At 36.5% G+C, this 21,037-nt stretch overlaps 1 protein-coding gene across 2 annotated transcripts; it reads left to right on the forward strand.

Annotated features, from left to right (window-relative positions):
• The first annotated feature begins 4,572 nt into the window (after window positions 1-4,572).
• On the forward strand, window positions 4,573-17,160 carry LOC147502440 (E3 ubiquitin-protein ligase RKP). 2 transcript variants are annotated; one of them, XM_086607254.1, is made up of 11 exons: window positions 4,573-4,738; window positions 4,926-6,621; window positions 7,671-8,498; window positions 9,697-9,857; window positions 11,064-11,202; window positions 11,557-11,640; window positions 12,782-13,060; window positions 13,150-13,281; window positions 14,259-14,458; window positions 15,736-15,940; window positions 16,560-17,160. In XM_086607254.1, the coding sequence occupies exons 2-11, from the start codon at window positions 5,104-5,106 to the stop codon at window positions 16,860-16,862; spliced, it is 3,849 nt and encodes a 1,282-aa protein (XP_086463380.1). In that variant the 5' UTR covers window positions 4,573-4,738; window positions 4,926-5,103; the 3' UTR covers window positions 16,863-17,160. The 2 variants fall into 2 exon arrangements, 1 of the variants encoding a protein (XP_086463380.1); XR_015221700.1 differs by lacking the exons at window positions 4,573-4,738; window positions 15,736-15,940; window positions 16,560-17,160 and adding an exon at window positions 14,002-14,096 and having other exon boundaries at window positions 4,959-6,621; window positions 14,259-14,397.
• Window positions 17,161-21,037: the final 3,877 nt, after the last annotated feature.

Consider the following 21,037-nt stretch of genomic DNA (forward strand, 5'->3'; position numbering starts at 1 on the left):
TCTTCAAAACTGGAAGAAATCAAGAAAAAAGAAAGGCAACAGAGAGCTCATATTCTTTTATTTCAATAGAGGACGAAGAGGGAGAAGAGAAGCTAGAACCGTGTAAGTCAATAAAGTTGGTATTAATTAATGTAATAAACCTTGTATTAATGATAAGCCGTATCTCCCAAACAATTGAAATGGTGTGTGTATTTGATTGTTGACTTTAAATAACACAAAAGTCCTCAAGGGTATTCATTCAACTTAAGGGTATAAACGGAAGTAAAAATTAAAATGACGAATTAGTCCATTTTAAAAGGCAGTGAACAATTATTTTTAATATTTCATCGGGGTATTTAGTGGTAGAAAAAAAAGCTGATCTAATTTAAGTGACCATGTTAATTATGGTGTACTTTAGTATGATGATAGATACTTGCCATATGCGTATAAGACTATAAGTGTATTCCAATGCGAATTCGGCACAAATAGGAGGAAGATAAGATAAATAGGACAGTAGATGTAATCTGTGCCGACTATGAGTTTCAAACAATCAAAAGGCATGTGCAACAAGCCAACTATGCAAGCTCCTCAAAATCAGTTTTTTTTTTTTTTTGTTCTTTTATGTTTTTGAAAAGAGCTTTTTACTTAGATTTGAGTATCTGACTATCTGGTAAGGCCAGTGGGTTCAGAATGAGGCCCTTGATTTTGGTTTTTTCTTTTAGAGATAATATCTTTGGGTATGCACCGACTTTGCCTATCCACTTAGGCTGTGTTTGTTTTAAGGGTGATAATTTGGCCCTCATGGCCCTCAACCTGCCCCGACCTTGCCATCAAAATTACACGTTCAAGTCCTCAAAAGTTGGCCCTCACAGATTTGAGGGGCGGGCCGGCCCGGCCCTCATGCCTATAAGGCTAGGGGCGGGATAGGGTCTAGGTTCTAAAGCATAAACCTGGCCCTCATTAAGCCCTCACCAGCCCTCATTTGGCCCTCATACGTTTTCTTGTTATTTTACATTATATTTATGTATTTATCTAAATTGTATAAAAAAAAATCACTGAATTAGTTTTCAATAGGAGATAGATTATAACATAACATATGCGTTTTTTGTAATTGATTGAAGAATAGATATATAAGTCATACATAAAAGCAAATTCAAATTCAACATAACAACATCTTTAAAGTATGAAAAATCTTGATGGTTGGGTCCAAAAATATTTTGGGGAATGTAGAGTACCAGGAATCTCATTCAAGCATGGGATTAGTTAAAACTGGAAGTTTTGTGGGAGCCATAAACATTTTGAAAGGGGAGTGAACGCAGCCCATGGTATTGTCGGTAGTTAGAAGTATTACTTGCTCCTTTGTTAAAATACCTTTCGAGAAGGAATGATAAATTGTATCAAAATATAGATGAAAAAAATAAATAAAAATAGAAAAACTTTGTATCCCGTTTTTTTAAGTAAACTCTAGATTATTAAAAAAAAAAAAAGTATGAAAAATGTAGATATTTTGAGAGTACCATATCTTTCAACATATGTAGTTAAAATTAGTTTTGTATACGTAGTTAAAATTGATATACATAATCAAAATATGATAAAAATAAATAAAAAAACACAAAACATTTAAGTAAAGTAAAGTATAACCGGTCCTCATTTGGCCCTAAAAAATGAGGGTCGAGGGGAGGGTTAAGGGCTCGAGTTTTCATGCATGACCCTACTTGACCCGACCCTTAGTACAAAATAGCCTGCCCCTCAATTATGAGGGCTTTTATGGTTTGATCGGCCGGGCTAGCTCGGCCTGGCCCTTTTATCACCCCTAGTTTGTTTAGTGGCAAATGGGGGTGACGAATTTTATTTTCCCACTAGATGCACCATTAGCCAGTGTTTGGCTGCATTTAAGAGTAGTGGCAAACACTATTTACATTTTGGCGACAAATGAAATTTTCCCACTAGAAATGGGAAAATATAATCCACCTCCCCCCCCCCCCCCCCAAAATCACCCAAATTTTCCCACTAGGGCAAACATATTTGCCACTATCTATCGCACTCATCTCCCTCTCTCTCTCGCATCTCTCACTTCGCTCGATTTCTCATTCAAATAACTCAAATAGCCAAGTGAGATTTCCTTAACAATCTCTTTAATCAATTCAATAAGTTTCAAATCAACCAGTAATTTCAAGAAATTTGACATGTTTGGTTGTAAATTTAACAATCTCACATCTCTCTCTCTCTCATTTTCTCTATGTTTTTTTTCCTCTTTCTTAGATTTGGATTTGGGGTTCTCACTGTAATCTCTCTCTAGCTCACCGCCATCAGGTATGATTTTTTTGGTTTTGATTTTTTTTTTAGGGGGCTAGGGTTGGATTTGATTTCGTTTTTATATATATATATTTCATTCCCACTGTAATTAGTATTATTTGGTTTCATTTTGGTTTTGATTTTACTGAAAATAGTGTCTGTTAAATAAGGCTCGTGGATTTTGTTGAACTACTTTGTTGATGGATATGGTAATATGCTTGACTGTTGTTTGATTGGACATGGTTTGATATGATATGAACTATTTCGTTGATGGACAAATGGATATGAGACTATTTCATTGACATTGATATTGAAGAGTATTGATACCTTGTTTGAAGACTATTGAATATGAAACTATTTAGCATTTCGATCTTAAAAGTATTGATAATGTTGTTTGAAGTAACAAACAGTTTAATAGTGTTTAATTCTTGGAAGTAATGATTATTAGGTGTGTATCTGTGTGGTGGTAGGTGGTATTGTGTGTGTGGTGGAGGTGGTAGTGTGTGTATGGTGTGGTGTGGTGGAGGTGGTAGTGTGCGTGTGTGGTGTACGTGGTGTGGTGGAGGTGGTAGTGTGTGTGTGTGTGTTGGCAGGTCATGTGGTAGAGTGGAGTGTGGTGCTGTGTTGTGTGTGGTGATGCACTATTGCTGCTATGTGTTGGGTGTTGTTGCTGTTGTGTGCTAGGTGCTGCTTTATGCATGCTGCTGCTGTATGTTGGGTGTTGCTACTGTGTGCTGGTGCTATTTTCTGCCTGCTACTATTGTTGTTGCTGCTGCTTCCATGTGCTGCTTGCTGCTTGGTGCCTCGTGGTGGGAGTGTGGTGAGTGTGCTGGTTGGTGTGTGTGTGTGGACTGGTGTGGTGCGTGATGGTGTAGGTGGTAGGTGGTTTAGTAGTGTAGTGGATTGGTGCTGCTGCTGCTGCGGTTGCTACGACTTTTCCATATTTCTTACAAGTTACAAGTACACGAGAGGGGTATAAGAAGCATCAATTTCTTCCTCTGGCTCCAGCATGAAGTGAGTGCAAGAGAGCTGCCTTTAGTTTCCATTTGTAATTCATTTCTATTGCAACATCCCGAGCTTTTGCAAATATCTATTGACTCGAAGAATATATGCCAGTTTTCTTTTGATATTTCACTTCTTAAAGGTGTGTTATCCCCCCTTAATAGTATATGATACTCTCCTTCATATCCAAGGCGTGACCTACTTCACAACACTTCATTACAAGGTGTTGGGCTTGCATACAAAAGACTGGTGCATAGGGTCTTCTGGGTCTAGGCCAGCATTCCATACTCGATCCCATATTCCCATGTCCCAACACTTGACTATCATGCGACAACATTCATAACACTTCTGAGATTGGTTTGTAATGAATTTGTATTTGCAAACTAGTCTTTGAATATCATCACAACATGAAATTTGTCTAATAGGTTTTTAACCTAATATCAATACAACTGCATTATTCAATGATTGTGCATCCTTAATTTGAAGTGTTTGATTGTGTATTGTCTTTAATTTTCTTAATTTTTTAGACTTCATTGAGTTTAAACAAAAAAAATATTATTTGTTATGGAAAAAAAAACCATCTAAACAAACACTGACAAATTCTATATTTTTTCACTATAAATTTTTGCAAACAAACACTGACAAACTGATATTTTTCCACTAAAAATTAGCCTGACAAAACTCTAGTGAGAAAATACTGGCAATAACCCAATGACAAAAAAATTATAAAGAAGAAAACAAAAAAGCACCACATATAACTATTCACTCATGTACCGGGGCAGTACAACCCCCATTTAAAACTTTTAAAATTTGGTGGTTTTTTGCTTTTGCTCCATGTTCTAAAAGTTTTTCCTATTCTTCCTCCTCTGGGTAATATACTAATATTCCCATTCATTGGCAGAGTAATGAAACACATCACCAATTTTGCAGTGGGGCAACAAAAGTCCCAAAGGATAGGATACGCAGTGCATCATAATGCCTTCTCCACAGTAACCCATTTCCATTACTTTTGTACGATATATCACCAAAATAGTAATTCATCTCGCGAAACGTTGACTGACCACGAGAAATAGGGCCGGCTCACTAGTCTCCAGAACAAAGAAGAAGTATACTTCTAAAAAGAGTTACTTCTAAAAAGAGTCATTATCACGTGAGACAAGTGAATTAAACTCACTTTCCAAAAACACAATGACACGTGTCGATCAAGTCAGCTGGTTTGGTCGTGTGGTTCGTTGAATTCCTGGATTTTTGCAAAAAAAATAAATATATATATATGAGGAAAGACATTTTCTCTGTAACTTTCTCTCTCTAAAAAAAAACAACAACTTTCTCTCTCTTATTATTCTTCATTAATGAACTCCAAAATACCCTAAGTTGCTCCCGCCGCCACTTTGTTCGGGAGATTGCACTGCATAAAGATGGTATCTTTTTGTCTCGGTGGATTTCTAGAGCTTCGAAACATGTAAGTTTGTTCTAGTTTCCCGAATTGAGTTTCATTTAGAGTATTTATTTGTTGTTAATTCATGGCAAAAGATTATAACTTTTTCGAAATTGTTTGATTCATTTTATACTGTTTTGTTGTTTTTAGTGTCTGTTTGGCTAAATTGGGATTTGTGAATGAGTATTTGTCTGTTATTATGATTTTGCAGATGTGGGTTTTCTGTAGTTTGAGGGGTTAGAGTTTATTTGTGCTGGAATTGGTATTTGAGTTTTGTGGAGTGTGAATTTGATGGGAATGTTAAGTTGATTAAGTAGTTGGGAGTTGGAATTTGAGTTTGTTTAGAAGTGTTTGATAATTGGGGGAGGCAACCCCATCCTCCCCAATTTATGGCTGAAGAGGGTCAAAGGATTGGTGGGTTTTCGCCGCGTATTGGTGGGATGTCGTCGGGTTTGGCTGTGATTTTAGCTGGGGAAGATCGAAGAGCCAAGACTCAGAAAGCCCATCTTGTTTCTAACTGTGACGAAATTGGACAGCAGCCTGTTGAGAGAACTCTTGAGCACATATTTGATCTCCCTTACAAAACAATTGATCCATCAACTTGTCGAATTGACGATGATTTTGCTCGGTCTATTGTGAAGAATGAGGTTTTGAAATTCCAGGATTTGAATTGCGTGTATAGCAATAGAGATGGAATATGCATTCTTAATAATGGATTTGGACCCCACACTGTTGCGATTGACGAAGCCAGTATATGTGGAGATATTCGGATTTTGAAGCAACCTCTGCTTGTCGAGAGCCTTGCCATGTTTAGTAGCGCCAGAGCGAATAGTTGTGTTTGGAAAGGAAAATGGATGTATGAAGTGATTTTAGAAACTTCTGGAGTACAGCAGCTTGGGTGGGCCACCTTTTCTTGCCCCTTCACTAATCACAAGGGTGTAGGAGATGCTGAAGATTCATATGCGTTTGATGGGAGAAGGGTCACCAAATGGAACAAAGATGCGGAGACATATGGTCAGTCCTGGGTTATTGGTGATGTGATAGGGTGCTGTATCGATTTGGACCATGATGAGATCTCCTTCTACAGAAATGGTGTCTCTCTTGGGGTGGCATTTGATACGGTTCGTAAGATGGAGCCTGGACTTGGGTATTATCCAGCAGTTTCTCTTTCTCAAGGCGAGCGTTGCGATTTGAACTTTGGCTCTCGTCCCTTTAAGTATCCTATTGGAGGGTTTCTTCCTCTTCAAGCTCCTCCGGCGTCCAATTCCCTTGCCACTTACTTGTTGCAATGTTTATCACGGCTGTTGGAGCTTCAATTTGTCGAGAAAGCTGCTTCAACTTCTGTTGAGAAATTGAGAAGATTAAAAAGATTTTCGCCACTTGAAGATCTTTTTCATCCAATCTCACATGTGATCTGTGAGGAACTTTTCTCTGCTATTGATATGGAAGCTGGACACAGTGAATATATTGGGTGGGGGCCATTTGTATCGTTCTTAATGGAAATTTTTGGAAAGCGGGCACCACATGACTATGAGAGGTTAGACAGAGTCCTTAGCCTTTTTCTAGAGTATAGGGGTTCTCATGGGGTATTCCAGCATGCAATCAATGCTCTTTCCTGCAGCTGCAAAACATCCTCGCTGGTTCTGATGGACTGTCCATTTTCCGGATCTTATTCTTACCTTGCGTTGACATGCCACATTCTGAGGCAAGAGGAACTGATGGTGCTTTGTTGGAATTCATCAGATTTTGAGTTCTTATTGGAAGGGTTTCTCTCAAGAAAAGGCCCAAACAAGCAGGATTTGCAGTACTTGATGCCATCCGTTTGGTGGCCTGGTTCTTGTGAGGATGTGTCACATGAAGGTAGCATGATGATGACAACTACAGCTTTATCGGAGGCTGTCACTAAGGTATCTTCGTGCTTGTTCCTTTTTGTAAATCCAGGATTTGGTTTCTTGCAATATTAGTAAAGCAGTATTTTGTGCATTAGTTGTATGATTGTATTATCAGTAACAAACGAGATTAAAGTTTTTAGATGATAAACCTTACATTGATGACAAGGAATTGAAGAAGTGGGTTTGGATGAAGTTAACAGTATAATGGCGGGGTTCATATTGAATATGATACTTTATTTTATTCTATTTAATTTTGTTCTAATTTGTTAGGCTGAGTCCAATGGCTCTCTATCCCTTTAAAAGTAGTGTTAAAGTCAATAAAGTAGAGCTAAAGTCAATAAAGTAGAGCTAAAATAGAGCTAAAATAGAGCTAAAGTCAATAAAGTAGAGCTAAAGTCAACATATTTTACTCTCTATCTCTATTTTACTCTCTATATATAGAGAGTAAAATAGAGATAGAGAGTAAAATATGTTGACTTTAGCTCTACTTTATTGACTTTAGCTCTATTTTAGCTCAACTTTATTGACTTTAGCTCTACTTTATTGACTTTAACACTACTTTTAAAGGGATAGAGAGCCATTGGACTCAGCCTAGGGTATCATATATTCATGTATCCAACTGTGGTATATTACTGTTTCATGCACGTAAAGTGAAATTTTTGAATTAGGCTTTTACATAAGAAGAAACCTTACTTTTATCCATTTCTAGGCAACATGGAAATAGTTGCTTCTTATATTTTCCAAAAACGTGCAGAAAAAGATGGCACCAGTCACCTAGGTATCTCTTGCGTTATGTATTTCCACGTTGCAAGAGATTGAAGAAGAAAGATTTCCGACATATTTTTTATCTACTTTTCTCTCGAAGAAAATGGAGTTATGTTAGAAAAATCATCTGCATTTATTGATTTGTGGGAACTGTCTTTGGATGAGCATATTCTTTCTTGTTTTCTGGTTAATTAGTTTTTTATTTTAACTGAAAACACTAAAATGAAAAATGAGGATGGTTCGAATCTCGAACTAAAAGATATTAGTATTTCACTGATTAGTTGGCCGTTTCTGTGCAGATTGAAGAGATGCACAGGGAACTCTGTCGCTTGGTCATACAGTTCATACCTCCCATAGCACCTCCTCAGTTACCAGGTTCAGTATTTAGGACTTTTTTACAGAACTTCTTACTAAAGAACAGAGGTGCAGACCACAATCTGGCTCATTCAGGAATTTCAAGCAACTCAGTTATTGTGTCTTTGTACACGGTTATCCTTCATTTCCTATCTGAAGGATTCGGTAGGAGTGACATATGTGGATGGATGAAAGACTCTTGCAAAAGAGCTAGAGTTGATGTAGGTTTTCTTCATAAGGGTGGAGAGCAGAGCTTCCCTTTAAGCTTGTTTGTTAAAAATGATCCTCATAGGTCTGACATTGCTAGACTGGGAGGATCGTTTACACATCTATTGAAAGCTCACCCTCTGGATGATGAGGAAAGAGAAGTGATTCAGTGGGAGGAAGGCTGTGTGGATAATGAAGAAGCACATGTAACCCACTCTTCACGGGAGAAGCCATGTTGTTGTTCAAGCTCTGATGTTGATTTTCTAAGCATCTCAAGCGATCAGATTAGATACAGTGCCAAAGGATCAAGAGTCCATGGAAACTCTATTCCAGAAAGATCTGCTCATGTTTCCACTGATTGCAGTAACGGAAGCTTGAATGATGAAATAGTTGATAAACCCAGTTCTAGTGACCGAGCAGATTCTGAATTTAATTATCGACTGGTGCAGCACCTGAGGAGTGTTCCAAGGGCAAGCCACTTAACTTCAGAAACACTTGTAGAGGAGGAACTTTTGGATGCTATGCTCTTATTGTATCATTTAGGTCTTGCTCCAAACTTTAAGCAGGTGAGGAGATCAAACTATCTCTATTTCAAACCATTTAGCAGTAACATATTGTATCATCTCTTGTGTTGGCCCCCTTGTAGAACATCGATGCATATTATCTATCTATAGGTGCTCCGCTAATCTGGGGTTGATAGTGTATTTTTACTTTTTATATTAAAGGGGTATGTTTTTGGTCACCAATATTTGTGTTGAAGGCTAGTGGAACACTTGTTCTGATGTAGGATTTGTTTCGCATCATGTTCACAATAAACCTGTGTTGTTTAATGCCTAGTTGTGGAGTAATTTAGTTAACAGGATTTAGGCAATCCCCCTTCCTGCTTGATTTGAGCACATAATACAGTGGTACTTATTTTATGAAGTTGGGGTCAAGCAGAAGCATGCCATGCGTCCACAATTTTTGTTCCAGCCGGATCCAGATCTTGAATGCAACATGAATCACTGTACTGAAAGTCCAATGCAACATTAATATTGCATCGAGAAAGTTCTCAGAAGTCATCCATGTAGTTATGTATCTACCAACTCCCATACTATTGTACCTGCACGTTGAACTCATTGGGGTCCACGTTTACTGTTATACACATGTACATGAAATTTAGTCACTTCTTGGTGGAGTACAATATAGAAATTCAGCACTATTGGTATCTTCTGTCCAGCAAAAATACTTTTCCCTTGGGACAAGTTAAGTGATTTGTGCTGCCTGAGATGAGTAAAGTCTAATTAATCAGTTCTAATGGCCATAGATATGTTATTGCCCTCATGGTTGTACATTCTAGTTTCTACACGAATTGTTTTTCTATAGTCTTCATTTTTTTTTATTGTTATTCCTTAACCATTTATTATATCTCTTAATCAAGAAATTTTGTTCTGACATATCTAGTATACAAAAGTTTTATGCACCAAAAAACATACATAGAATTAGTTCTATATCAGTTTCAGTGGTTTTTAGTTTTCCGTAAATACGGAACTTATTGGAATGTATCCTAAGATGTTTTAGCAAAAAAATGTCCATAACACTGATACTTGATCCAGAATCATCTTGTATTCTTACGAAACTAATTTGAATGTGCCCTACTAGCCTTAAAAGCTACTAAAATGTTTTGGCCAAAAATGTCGATACTAAAGATACTTTTCCGTTGTCATTTTGTATTGTCTCCTAGTGAAAGAAAAAAAGAATGACTTGAATATTTTTTGAATGCAGGCGTCATATTATGTCTCTCATCAGTCTCAGTCAATATCTTTGTTGGAGGAAACCGATAAACAAATAAAGGATAAATCTAGCAGTGAGCAGGTTAAGCGATTGAAAGAAGCTAGAAATGTGTACCGAGAAGAATTGGTTGACTGCGTGAGACAGTGTGCATGGTGAGGCGATTAGACAAGTGTTTTTATTTTGTGCTCTTTAGTAATTTCATTCTTTATTGTTCCATCCTAATTTTTTTTGCATGTTTGGTAACTGATATTTGAATGTTTTCATTGTTTTGCTATCTTTCAAGGAAGTACTCTGCTTCCCTTTCTTTATATATATATGAATAGTTTTCTAATGCGATGCTCATTCATATTAGTTTTGTTAGAACTTGCAACCTCTGCATACTATCTACCGTTGACACTCCCCTCATATTCATTCCCAGAGCAGATTTCTACATTTATTCGCATGCTTCGTACATGTCTAACACTCTAGGTGCCTCCACCACATTTTGGTATTTGGAAGACATGTAATAGTGTCTTTTAAGTATACCAATATTCTCAGAAACAAACTTGTGGATAACTTTGGTAATCTAAACTTACCGAGAAAGAAAATAGCAACAATTTATCTTTCTTTTTTGCAATTGGAACCATGTGCACATGACGTTTGTTTTACTTCATTTTACTTTTCGCTTTATGTGGTTTGGAGTGACATACTTACTTCCAATGCCATTATGTTTAATGTGAGTCAGAGTTCATAAGTTTACTCCTTAATCGGTAGCTATTATTTTGAAGTCTGAAGTATCTAAACACCCATAAATGTTTTGGTTATCTGTGATATATGTATAGCAGTATAGCCATATCCAAGGAGGTCATAGAAATTCTTGTTTTACTTGTTATGAAAATAATGACTTATGGTGGAATTATGACTTAAAAACTCTGAAAAGAACTGGCTCTTAGGGGGGAACATTGGAATTCCTACAAGGATAGAACTGCTTGAGAAGCCATAACTATTAATTTTATTGAGCAGATGAACACATGTCTTGCAAATACTGGGCCTATATGGTATTGCACTAGACTTGTAAAAATGCATGATCTAATTGTTATTTTAAAGTGGAGTGCATGGTAAGTATTTGGTTACCCTAGCTAGCTCAATATATTAGTAAGATCCAGAGGACTAAGGAGTTGGTAGTTGAATGGAGAGGAATGCCTCCAATTATGTAGGATCTTGAGGTCACAGACCACTGGCACCACCTATCCAGTCACCAGCTGATAAATCCATCAAATGTTTTTTTTCCCTTTTTTTTTTCTTAGATCTGTTCACCCATTAGCTAGTACAGTTGTTATTTTCATGTCTGTGATGTTTTGTCTAATTCTGGACTATAGGTATCGTGTTTCGCTTTTTGCTCGATGGAAGCAACGAGGAATGTATGCAACATGCATGTGGATTGCTCAATTACTTGTGGTCCTGAGCAAAGAGGATCCATTGTTCTTTTATATCCCTGAATTTTATCTAGAAACGCTGGTAGACTCTCTCTCTCTCTCTCCCTCTGATTGGGTTGATGACTAATGCTTCTTTTATAGAATTTGAATGCCACTTCTGAGTTCTAATTCATTGCAAAGCTATCATCTGCTCGACTGCTCATAATAATGTGTCAGTGAAACTGACAATTGATCACGTGCAATATCTCTAGCTTTGATTACCTAATATAAGGGAAAGGATTTTTGTTGTGATTCAAATTAAGTCATCCATTGACCATCTCTCCCAGACACTCTTTTTAGCTGTCTGCTAGGAGTCTAGGACTGTAATTTTATATTTTCTGTTGTTTACTTATTTGATCTAGATAAATATCTTCTAATTATTTGTATCCAATTTCAGGTCGATTGTTTTCATGCGTTGCGCAGGAGTGATCCGCCATTTGTTCCTTCAACCATTTTTATCAAGCAAGGACTTGCTTCATTTGTATGTGTTTCCATTTTCCGTGTTTTAAATTTTATTTTAAAAAAAATCATTTTATAATTGCTATCCTATTTATGGTTTACCAGGATTTCTAACTAGTTAATAATGCGAAATGCTAGTATACCATGTTGAGAAAAGGGATGGTAATGGAGTGTCTCATTGTGCTATTTTCTTTGTGATCAGCTTCAGTAAGATATGCATGGTATTGAACCCCATAGTCATCAGTCAAACTAAGTCATGATGATGATGATGAGTTTCTAGTTGGTTTCATTTTAAAGATGTAGACGTATGACGAAATTGGCACTTTATCCCTCACAAATTTTGTGAATATAACACCGTCTTCATTTACTATCAAGACACTAGTAAGAAACAGAATAAAGAATATAGCAAGAGCATTGAGAGGCACGGAAAATCACTGCGTTGAAGTGAAGTTTCATGGACAATCCATAATATCCTGGAGGCACCCCAACTTGTTTCGAAGCTTGTTTTCAGTGAATCTGTTGCATGAGTCGTGTTATAGACTTGTAAAAAAGCGAAATAGCAAAAGTTGTTTCGATTATGTTTAACTGTACCTATCTGGCTATCTATATAGGTTTGAACTTTGTAGAAGTATAGGTATTTTGCTAAGTTACATTGACACGGACAGGTGTGCCCGTATTAGACACGGATGCGAAGTGTCTGACACAGCGAAATATAAAAAACTGAGGTAAATCACATGCAATGTGTCCGACACGGACACGTGGATACGTATCCGACACGGATTTTTTTTCAAAATATGGCATGTCCATGTAGCATAGGTATTTTGAATGAAAAAAAATTCCACCTGATACGAGCTCTGAAAGGCGGAAATTCTTATTGGCTTTCATACTTATTTTGTATAGTACATATCTGTGTTTTTTTTTTATTAGTGGGGTATTTGGCGGTCGTAGAACATATAGCGATTCATGTTTTATGGTTTTCCCTCATAAGAACACAAGGTAATGTGTGTTTTGTGGGTTATACTTGTTGTATACTAAGGCTTCACAGTTGGATGACATCTTGACACTAAGATGTTAAGTTCAGTATATCTGCTTTTGCTCGTCTACATAGTCCATAAACACACAGCTGTACTTAAGCAGGTCTCCTGGCTTATTTTGTCTTTCAGGTTACTTTTGTTGTTACCCATTTTAATGACCCGAGGATATCCAGTGCAGACCTGAGGGATCTTCTTCTGCAATCTATGTCAGTCTTAGTGCAATACAAAGATTATTTGGCTGCTTTTGAAAACAATGAAGCAGCAATCCGTTGTATGCCAAGAGCATTACTTTCGGCATTCGACAATAGGTCATGGATTCCAGTAACAAACATACTTCTGCGCCTGTGCAAAGGGTCAGGATTTGGTTTATCAAAGCATGGGGAGTCATCATCATCAGATCTTTTTCAGGTCTATAGTCACGGTGATTAATATGGTGTCTGCTGTCACAAAATACATAATCAGAGCTCTTACTATGTTTTTTCTCTTTATGCTTACAGGGTTTACTGCGAGAGGCTTGTCTCCATGATAAAGCATTATTATCAGCTTTTCTCAATCGGCTGTTCAACACTCTTAGCTGGACGATGACTGAGTTCTCAGTTTCTGTTCGAGAGATGCAAGAAAAATACCAGGTCCTTTGGTTTCTTATTTTCTATTTGCCTTGAAATGCTTGCTGATGCTCTATGTTGTATTCAAATTATCTTTTTGACATGGTCTATAATTACTTTAGGGATGCCTGAGATGTACTGCATTGAAGGGTGACAGAAACAATTACCTTAAAGAAATTTTCACTTGTTAAAATGTCATCCTACTAAAGAGAAAAAGGGGAAAAAATCATCTTAGAATTCGGAAACACGATGTTTTAACACTTGAATTGATGGTCTAAACCAGAGTGCTCTCCAAGATCCAAAATCGTCCTATTGGGACAACAGTGGACATCCAATATGCCATCACTTTTCTTCTTGACCTGCTGTTTTTTTAGGACATCCAAAAGAATATCTCATATTGGATGGTTTATGTCATTTTTGTCGATCTGAACTTTTCGCCGTTTAATCTGATGAGTTGTGGTGAGTCTACACCTTTGAGGTGCGCTTTCTGTACTTGAGGCACTAGAAATCCCCAGGATTATATTTTTTTGAGGCCACTCAGCGTGCATATGAGTAAAATGAAGGACAGTGTATGCATACAATTATCTAATTCATTTCCGATAGAACGAGTATTCAACATTTGGTTAGTAGAAAGTAGTCAACAAGTCATACATGTGAATTATGCTTCGAGTAGTTATTGTTGCCGTAGTTAGCAGATGATCTGATTGCTCTTAATTAACCCCCAAGATCCTCCATCTTCATCAGATGACTTTAGGCGTGTAGCTTTGTTACTTCTGGTATATTAACTTGATGATAAGACATAGACGCAATATGGTGACACATATGAGACAATGACACTGGTGAGTGGTCAAAACCCAAAAGTAAATTTCATTTATCAAAGATTTCTCAGGTCTGCTCAGTTCCGACTATTCAGACCTATGAATATTGTGGAAAAGCTTTTTGGACTTATTACTTTGTTTATTAATTCTGACTTTGTTTCGTCTTTTGTTATGGTGTTGCAGGGCTTGGAGTTGCAGCAGAGAAAATGTAGTGTTGTTTTTGATCTCTTATGCAATCTTGCTAGAGTACTAGAATTCTGTACAAGGGAGATCCCTCAAGCTTTCCTATCAGGATCTGATACAAACCTTCGTAGACTCACTGAGTTGATTGTCTTTATTCTAAACCACATCACTTCAGCTGCAGACACTGAGTTTTTCGACATGTAAGTTTCTTGTCGCATGTCAATCTTTGAGCAGGCAAATGCCCTTATTAATGTGTAGATCCACATAATATATTATGGAGTATGATGTTTGATAGAGATATCATCATCTCCAAAAATTACCGTTTAAGTTCATTTTGGGCACGAGAGGATGGGATGTGTGAGCTTGTGTCTCTGTAATGTGGCTAGCCGTTGTCCCACACCAGCGGAGATTATACAAACTGACTTGCATACACAGATACATATGCCTACACACAATTCTTGCTTTTTGATTGTGTTACTATTATTTCCTGTAGTTCTACTTTCATTGTTTCTATGTAAGATGACATGTCACCATTTCTTTGAATTGCTATCAGTAATCCTGTTTGAGCAGTGAGGGCAGTCACTTTCTTATTTTTTATATCTGTTTTCAGATTTTGTTATGAGATATGAGCTGTTTTTTCTGTCACTTGATCACTTTCTAACAAGTTACTTAGTTGGATATGTAATGTGACTGTATACCAGTAATCTTGCAAGTGTCCTAGTTATTTAGAGCTATAGACTCGTGTAAGAAGTGTTACAACTTCTCTCATCAGTTGTCACAACTCCATACCTCTGTTACATTTTCAATTTTCTAAAAGGACGAAATTGATTTCAAAATTTTACACCCATTCAGATTATACATGCTTTGTGTGTTAGTAAATCATTCAAATATTACTGGAGGCATTTTGGTGTTTTAGACTAGGCTTCCCTTCCAAAATGACTTTTGGCCCTCATGATAGGGCTCCTTTCATTACATCATCTCCTTTTAATGAGCAACACCGTGGGAATGATGCTTATGCATAATTTGTTCATATTACATCCTCATAGACGAGGCTCCAACAGCTGTGCTGAAGCTCATACATGACATGGGAGCTGATGCTTATTCATTGTTATCAACAAGTTACACACTTAAAGGATGAAAATTTAACTGTTTTTTAGGCATGTAGCCAACTACAATTTTCACATTTTTTTTACTAAAAAAGCTAGGGTTAGGCAGACCTTTTTTGGTTTATAGATATGAATTAATGTCTTACATAGATTCTTCAGAAGCATCCTCTTCCACCATTACATGCAAGTTATGGTCAAGAGGTGGAAGACTAGAAACTAAGAAATTACAATTCCTAAGGCATAGGCCTGCAAGATAATCTGCAACTCTATTACATAATCTTGGACAGCCTTGCACGACACTCGTTTCCTAGTTTCCTTTTGTTTATTGTACTTAATCTCGTTTTAATTTATGTTTGACTTCCTTCCTGCAGGCCAATTAGAAGACAGGGTCAATCTCTAGATAAAATTAACCGAGCAATGATCTTATCCCCCCTTGTTGGAATCATCTTGAATTTGATAGATACTAGTATCGATCTGGAGTATGGGGAGCAAAATGATGTTGTGGGGGTTTTTGCCAGCATGGAATGCGCTGTTACTGTTCATTGTGGGATCCAGTACCTGTTGGAGTACAATTGGGTTAGTTCACATACTTTAAACCTCACTCTCACTTTTGTATGTGTTTGGTCCTCAAAGCATGTTGGACAGCCTTCGATAATTCATTTATGTCAGCTGTCTACATCTGTTTGGTTTTAATATTTCGTTGGAAGTTGATTTTAGCATTGGTAGAAATTGATTGTTTATTGGTACACTTATGTGCATAGACTTTGAAAATACTTAATTAATACACTAGTTGACAGAACATTTTATATTGGGAATAAAACTTCTTGTTTTTTTATTTATTTTGAAGTTGCAGGAAAATTTAGCAAGAACATAAATTTTTCCTGCCAAGAGAAATAGATTTTTCTCTTTCATGTCCCTAAATGTTTTTTCTCGAATTTCTGATAAATAGTTGTACACTTAGACCTGTAAGAATCCTCTGGACTCATCCATTATTTGTAGAGAATATTACTTGTGGATACAAGAGTGTAGTATATATCAGCTTTTTGTAGATATCTGCTCTCCCCAGTTGTCTATGTTTGCAGTGACCTATTATATTGGCACCCGTTTATGTACAGCACAGTACAAGCGCCTCACGCTCACACATTTGCATGACCATCTTTTAGGAACTAACGAGCCATTGTTCATTGATTTGCAGGGTGGGTTCTTAAAACCTGGGGATGCTTCTTTTGAAAGAGTCGGGCAGCTTGAGCAATTCTTGAGCCTCCTTAAGAGCAGTACAGATTCAAGGGAATCAGTTACTATGGGATTTACTGTTGAGAGTGAGGAGGATAACCAATGCTGCATCTGTTATGCCTGTGAGGCCGATGCACAGTTTGAGCCTTGTTCCCATAGATCATGCTTTGGCTGCATAAGCAGGCACCTTCTGAATTGCCAGAGGTGTTTTTTTTGCAATGCAACAGTCATGGGGGTGCTGAGGATTGGCTGGAAGACAGCTTAGAGGTGTCAATTTGCCACCTTTTTTTTGTTCCTGTTGTGAAGTCGCAGCTAATTATTTATTACAGGATGAGGCTTTGGTCTGGGCAAAGATTGTCTCAGATGTAGCTAGTAATATACGGGTGGTCGATTCTAGTTGATAGCAGTAGTTTGAGTATATACGTGTACGCCTTTGTAAGTTTATAAGTCATGGGGCAGGGGAGGATATACTTTGTATTGGCGTTAAAAGAATTTTGTAGAGAGAATGAGGGCATTATTCTGTAAATATGAGGTGTAAATGGAAGGAATTTTTTTTTGTTCAATCTGAGCTCATTGCAATTGTCATTTTTTGTTTTCTTGATTGATTCACAAGATACTAGAGGACTAGAGATTGATCTGTAAAAAATTGGGCAAATATTTGGAAATTTAAGGACATTTATAATTTAGTAACAGCAGCAACAACAACAACACGGAGTGAGGTTTGGAAGTCGCAATTTCCCATACTTAGCAACTTAGCCAATGACGCGGCGGTACATGTGATTATGTGAATCTGTAATTATAATTCGATATACGTAATTACGTACCAATAATTCTCATTGTAAATATTTAAGAAAGAAGTTAAACATTCTGAAACAAACCCTGATCACTTAATTAGTATATTTTTATGGAAAGTTCTTAATTAATGTTTTTTTTTTCTCTTAAATAAATGTTCTTAATCAACTTTAAAAGTAATCAACTTTATTAAAAGTAAATCATAAGAAATACTGAAGGAACAATAGCTTTGGATGCATCACGACACATTATTACATCACAAGTAAGTGTTTTTAATCAGTATTAAAAACGAATCAGATCATGCCCATGCCAGTTCGTAATCTTCGTATATTCCTCCTCCTCCCATTCCTGGAAAGTCTCAGTTTGTTATTCCTTTGAATTAGGGGGTCTCTTTTTGTCGAATTTTTTATTTTTCCGAAATTCGACCCGAAATTGGTCTGGCTCTGGGTGTAGTTTTCATGGGCCGATTTTCCGATTTCCGAAAATTCCGAAAAAAATTGGATCGGATTCAGATATAACTCTAAAAACCAATCCAATTCGAAAGTTCCGATATATAGCCGATCCGAAATTTCCGATATTATTGCTAATTTATTCCGAAAATATGTACTTCTCTCACTATCCACTTGATTAGATCTCGACCATTCATCCATTTTCTAGTTTTTTACTTCCAAAAACAAAACAAAAACATAACTTAAATTCGCTACTTTCCCACTTGGAATTGGACCACCTAATTGTCATTACACCGTCTGCCATAACAACAATGATATGAAAAAAATGTCATTGAGTCATACAATGACTTCGACCAAAAAAAAAAAGCCAAATTCAATAGATTAAATGTTATTTAAAGCTACTTAGAGTCCAAGACCAGGAATCCATTATTCATGCGAGACACTTCACGCTTCAATTTCACACACGAAAAAAAAAGATTGAAACATTACAAATACCAGGCTCCTCAAATGAATACAATGCTTTGGCGTTGGTGGTCGCGGGAGTTCTTTTTCTCATTTTTTCTTGGATCACTTGTTTGAATGAAAATGGATTTTTTCAGTAAACAAGTGCGTATTGCTGTTGGTACATTGGTATTGTGGACATGATTTTCTCTCCCTACAATGAACATTGACGTATGATATTCCAAAAATAATTGAAACTAAAGAGATTTTTGAAAATTTACCAAGTATTCCGAAATTTCTGAGTTATTCTGAAATTTCCGAAAGTTCCGAAATTGGAAATATATTTTGAATCCGAAAAAAATTTGGATCGGATTTGGCTAGCATATTAGGTTCCGAAAAAAATTCGAAAAAATTCCGAAAGAAGTTAATCCGATCCGATCCGAAGTCACCCCTTCTTTGAATGCATAAACTATTGTATGATGGCAGTTCTAACAAATCATTATTATTTTTTTTATTTTATTTTTAATAAAAATTGTGCACTCCATTTGGTATTTTGGTTACCCAATGCAAACCTTACGTGAATTAACTTGAAATATGCCTAATGTTACATATATGTTATGCACCACAAGTGTTTGATCGAATATAGTTCCTACAATTTGCCGGTTTAAGTAGATCTGTAGGTATAATCGCATAACTAATGCCGAAAAAAAATAAAAATAAAAAATAAACTTCTTAGAGGAAAGACTGAAACACAAATCACATACATGAACAAGATTGTACGAGTGTTTGAATAGGTCTCGTCGATCCCAACAAGAGTAGACTACGGTAATATCAAAGAAACGAGAGTTAAAATTTCAAGTTCCGCAAATTGAATTGATATTGGTGGATTAGAGAAAATATTACATCCAATACCATACCCCCCCCCCTCTCCCCAAATGATGTTACTATTCATCCAACCCTTATTAATTCAACCTTTGTAATTAGTAATGTCGATTACTGAATACTGATATAATTTATTTGTAACACTCCTGTCACTTCGACTTTGTTCTTATAAGTACCGATCTTTATGTTCCTAAATGTTTGTTCCAAATCCAAACACACACACAAAGTCAAATGCCCTCATAATGCCTCGACCATGTTCTACATTCAAGTTGGAAGACGTAGGGAACAATATAACTCAATTCCAATCCTACAGACGGGGTGGGCAATGGGCCGGGTCGGGCTAGCCCGGCCCTAAACATTTAAAACCCTTCATATATTAAGGCCGGGTCGGTTTGGCCCTAAAGTCAGTATAGAGTCGGATCGGGCCGGGTCACAAGTCTAAATCTCAAGCCCTGATCCTATCCTAAGCCCTCTTTAAAGGTTTTAGGGCCGGGCCTATATATTTTCTTCTTTTTACAAATGTCATTTTTCTGACAAAAGTTGTTTTGGTTTTATAAAATTATTTTAAAGTATAAATTTAGCAAAATTTTATGTATTTTTAAACTTTTAATGGTGTGGAAGGAAACCTTTAGTTTAGACTTGGTTTTGGATGTGAATAAAACTATAATTTATAAAAGTAAGTGGGAAAAGAAATTGAGAATAATAAGTTCTAGACTTTGATTTTATGATCAACGGGTGTGTGTTATAAAAGAATAAAGTCTTATTTTTATTAGGTTAGTGCTCATTGTTTTGAAATAGTCGCAATTTTAGGTTGACAAATTTTTGTTATATAAGACAAATTATTGGAAGTACCTTTAGGTGTAAGTGATAAATTTGAAAGACGATGATATTATTTTAATTGAAAATATTTAAAAAGAGTTGGATAATTATGGATGTATATTTATCTTGAAAGTGTGAAACTATAACTAGGACTTGGTTAGGGCCGAAATAATGTTTTATCCTATGTTTGTTTATACAAATCTTATAATTTTTTATTTGATCAAATATATAGAATTGGAACACTAAAAGTGTTTGATTAAGTATAGAAAATTAGAAGGCATTAGGGCCGGCCTATTATATATTTTGTGCTTTAGTTTGTGACTTGTGAGGGCTTTATAGGGCTTAAGGTCGGATTATTTTTTATTTGATCAAATATATAGGGCCAAATTCATAATAAGAAACCCTACAAAGTCTATTTTTAGTATTTTTTTACCTCATACAAACATGCCCCTTTTCTTTATAGTTTATATATAGGTCATGTTTGTTTGGGGCTGTAGGATTATAATTGCGGTTGAGGTTGACTTTTGCCAAACTTGGTCAGCACGTGTCAACCGTAGTCAATATAGTCAAAGTCTACTGACTAGTAGGTTTGGTCTGGAATTGGTCAACAGCCTGGGACTTGGAACCATGCTAATTGTACCATGTACCCTAGTGCTGCCAAGTTTGCGTGAAGTTCAAGGTACTCACAACTCACAAGTCACAACCACCACCACGAACCCCAATCCTCATATCAGCAGTTCAGCACCAGCAAATTGGTGACGATTGAGAAGTATGTATGTTTTGCAACAGATGATTTCGGGTTCAATGAATTGCATGCGTTTGAAAGAGTTGATCCTAGTAGCACGTTTTCGAGGTAACTCCCCTTGAGGCAAACATACAAAACATTACTCCAGACCCAGAAACTTTCCACGGTTCCCCCGGAGGCAGTATCTATTCTTAAAGCAAATTGATACTTAAAAAGTTAAAAGAGTAAACAACTCAAAATTTGCATTAAAGTAGAAATTAAGCGATGTGTTTGTTCAAATCTTACATACAATCTTGAATGCTGGAATAAACA

The sequence above is a fragment of the Coptis chinensis genome, chromosome 4 (genome assembly GCF_015680905.1).
Source record: "Coptis chinensis isolate HL-2020 chromosome 4, ASM1568090v1, whole genome shotgun sequence".
Lineage (NCBI taxonomy): Eukaryota > Viridiplantae > Streptophyta > Magnoliopsida > Ranunculales > Ranunculaceae > Coptis > Coptis chinensis.

What these genes read in the sequence shown, in the direction of transcription:
- LOC147502440 (XM_086607254.1), top strand. Translation starts at nt 5,104, where the DNA reads ATGGCTGAAGAGGGTCAAAGGATTGGTGGGTTTTCGCCGCGTATTGGT. An exon ending in TTGCTCCAAACTTTAAGCAG is followed by an intron (nt 8,499 to 9,696) that starts GTGAGGAGATCA and finishes TTTTGAATGCAG; the next exon opens with GCGTCATATTATGTCTCTCA. An exon ending in TGCGTGAGACAGTGTGCATG is followed by an intron (nt 9,858 to 11,063) that starts GTGAGGCGATTA and finishes TCTGGACTATAG; the next exon opens with GTATCGTGTTTCGCTTTTTG.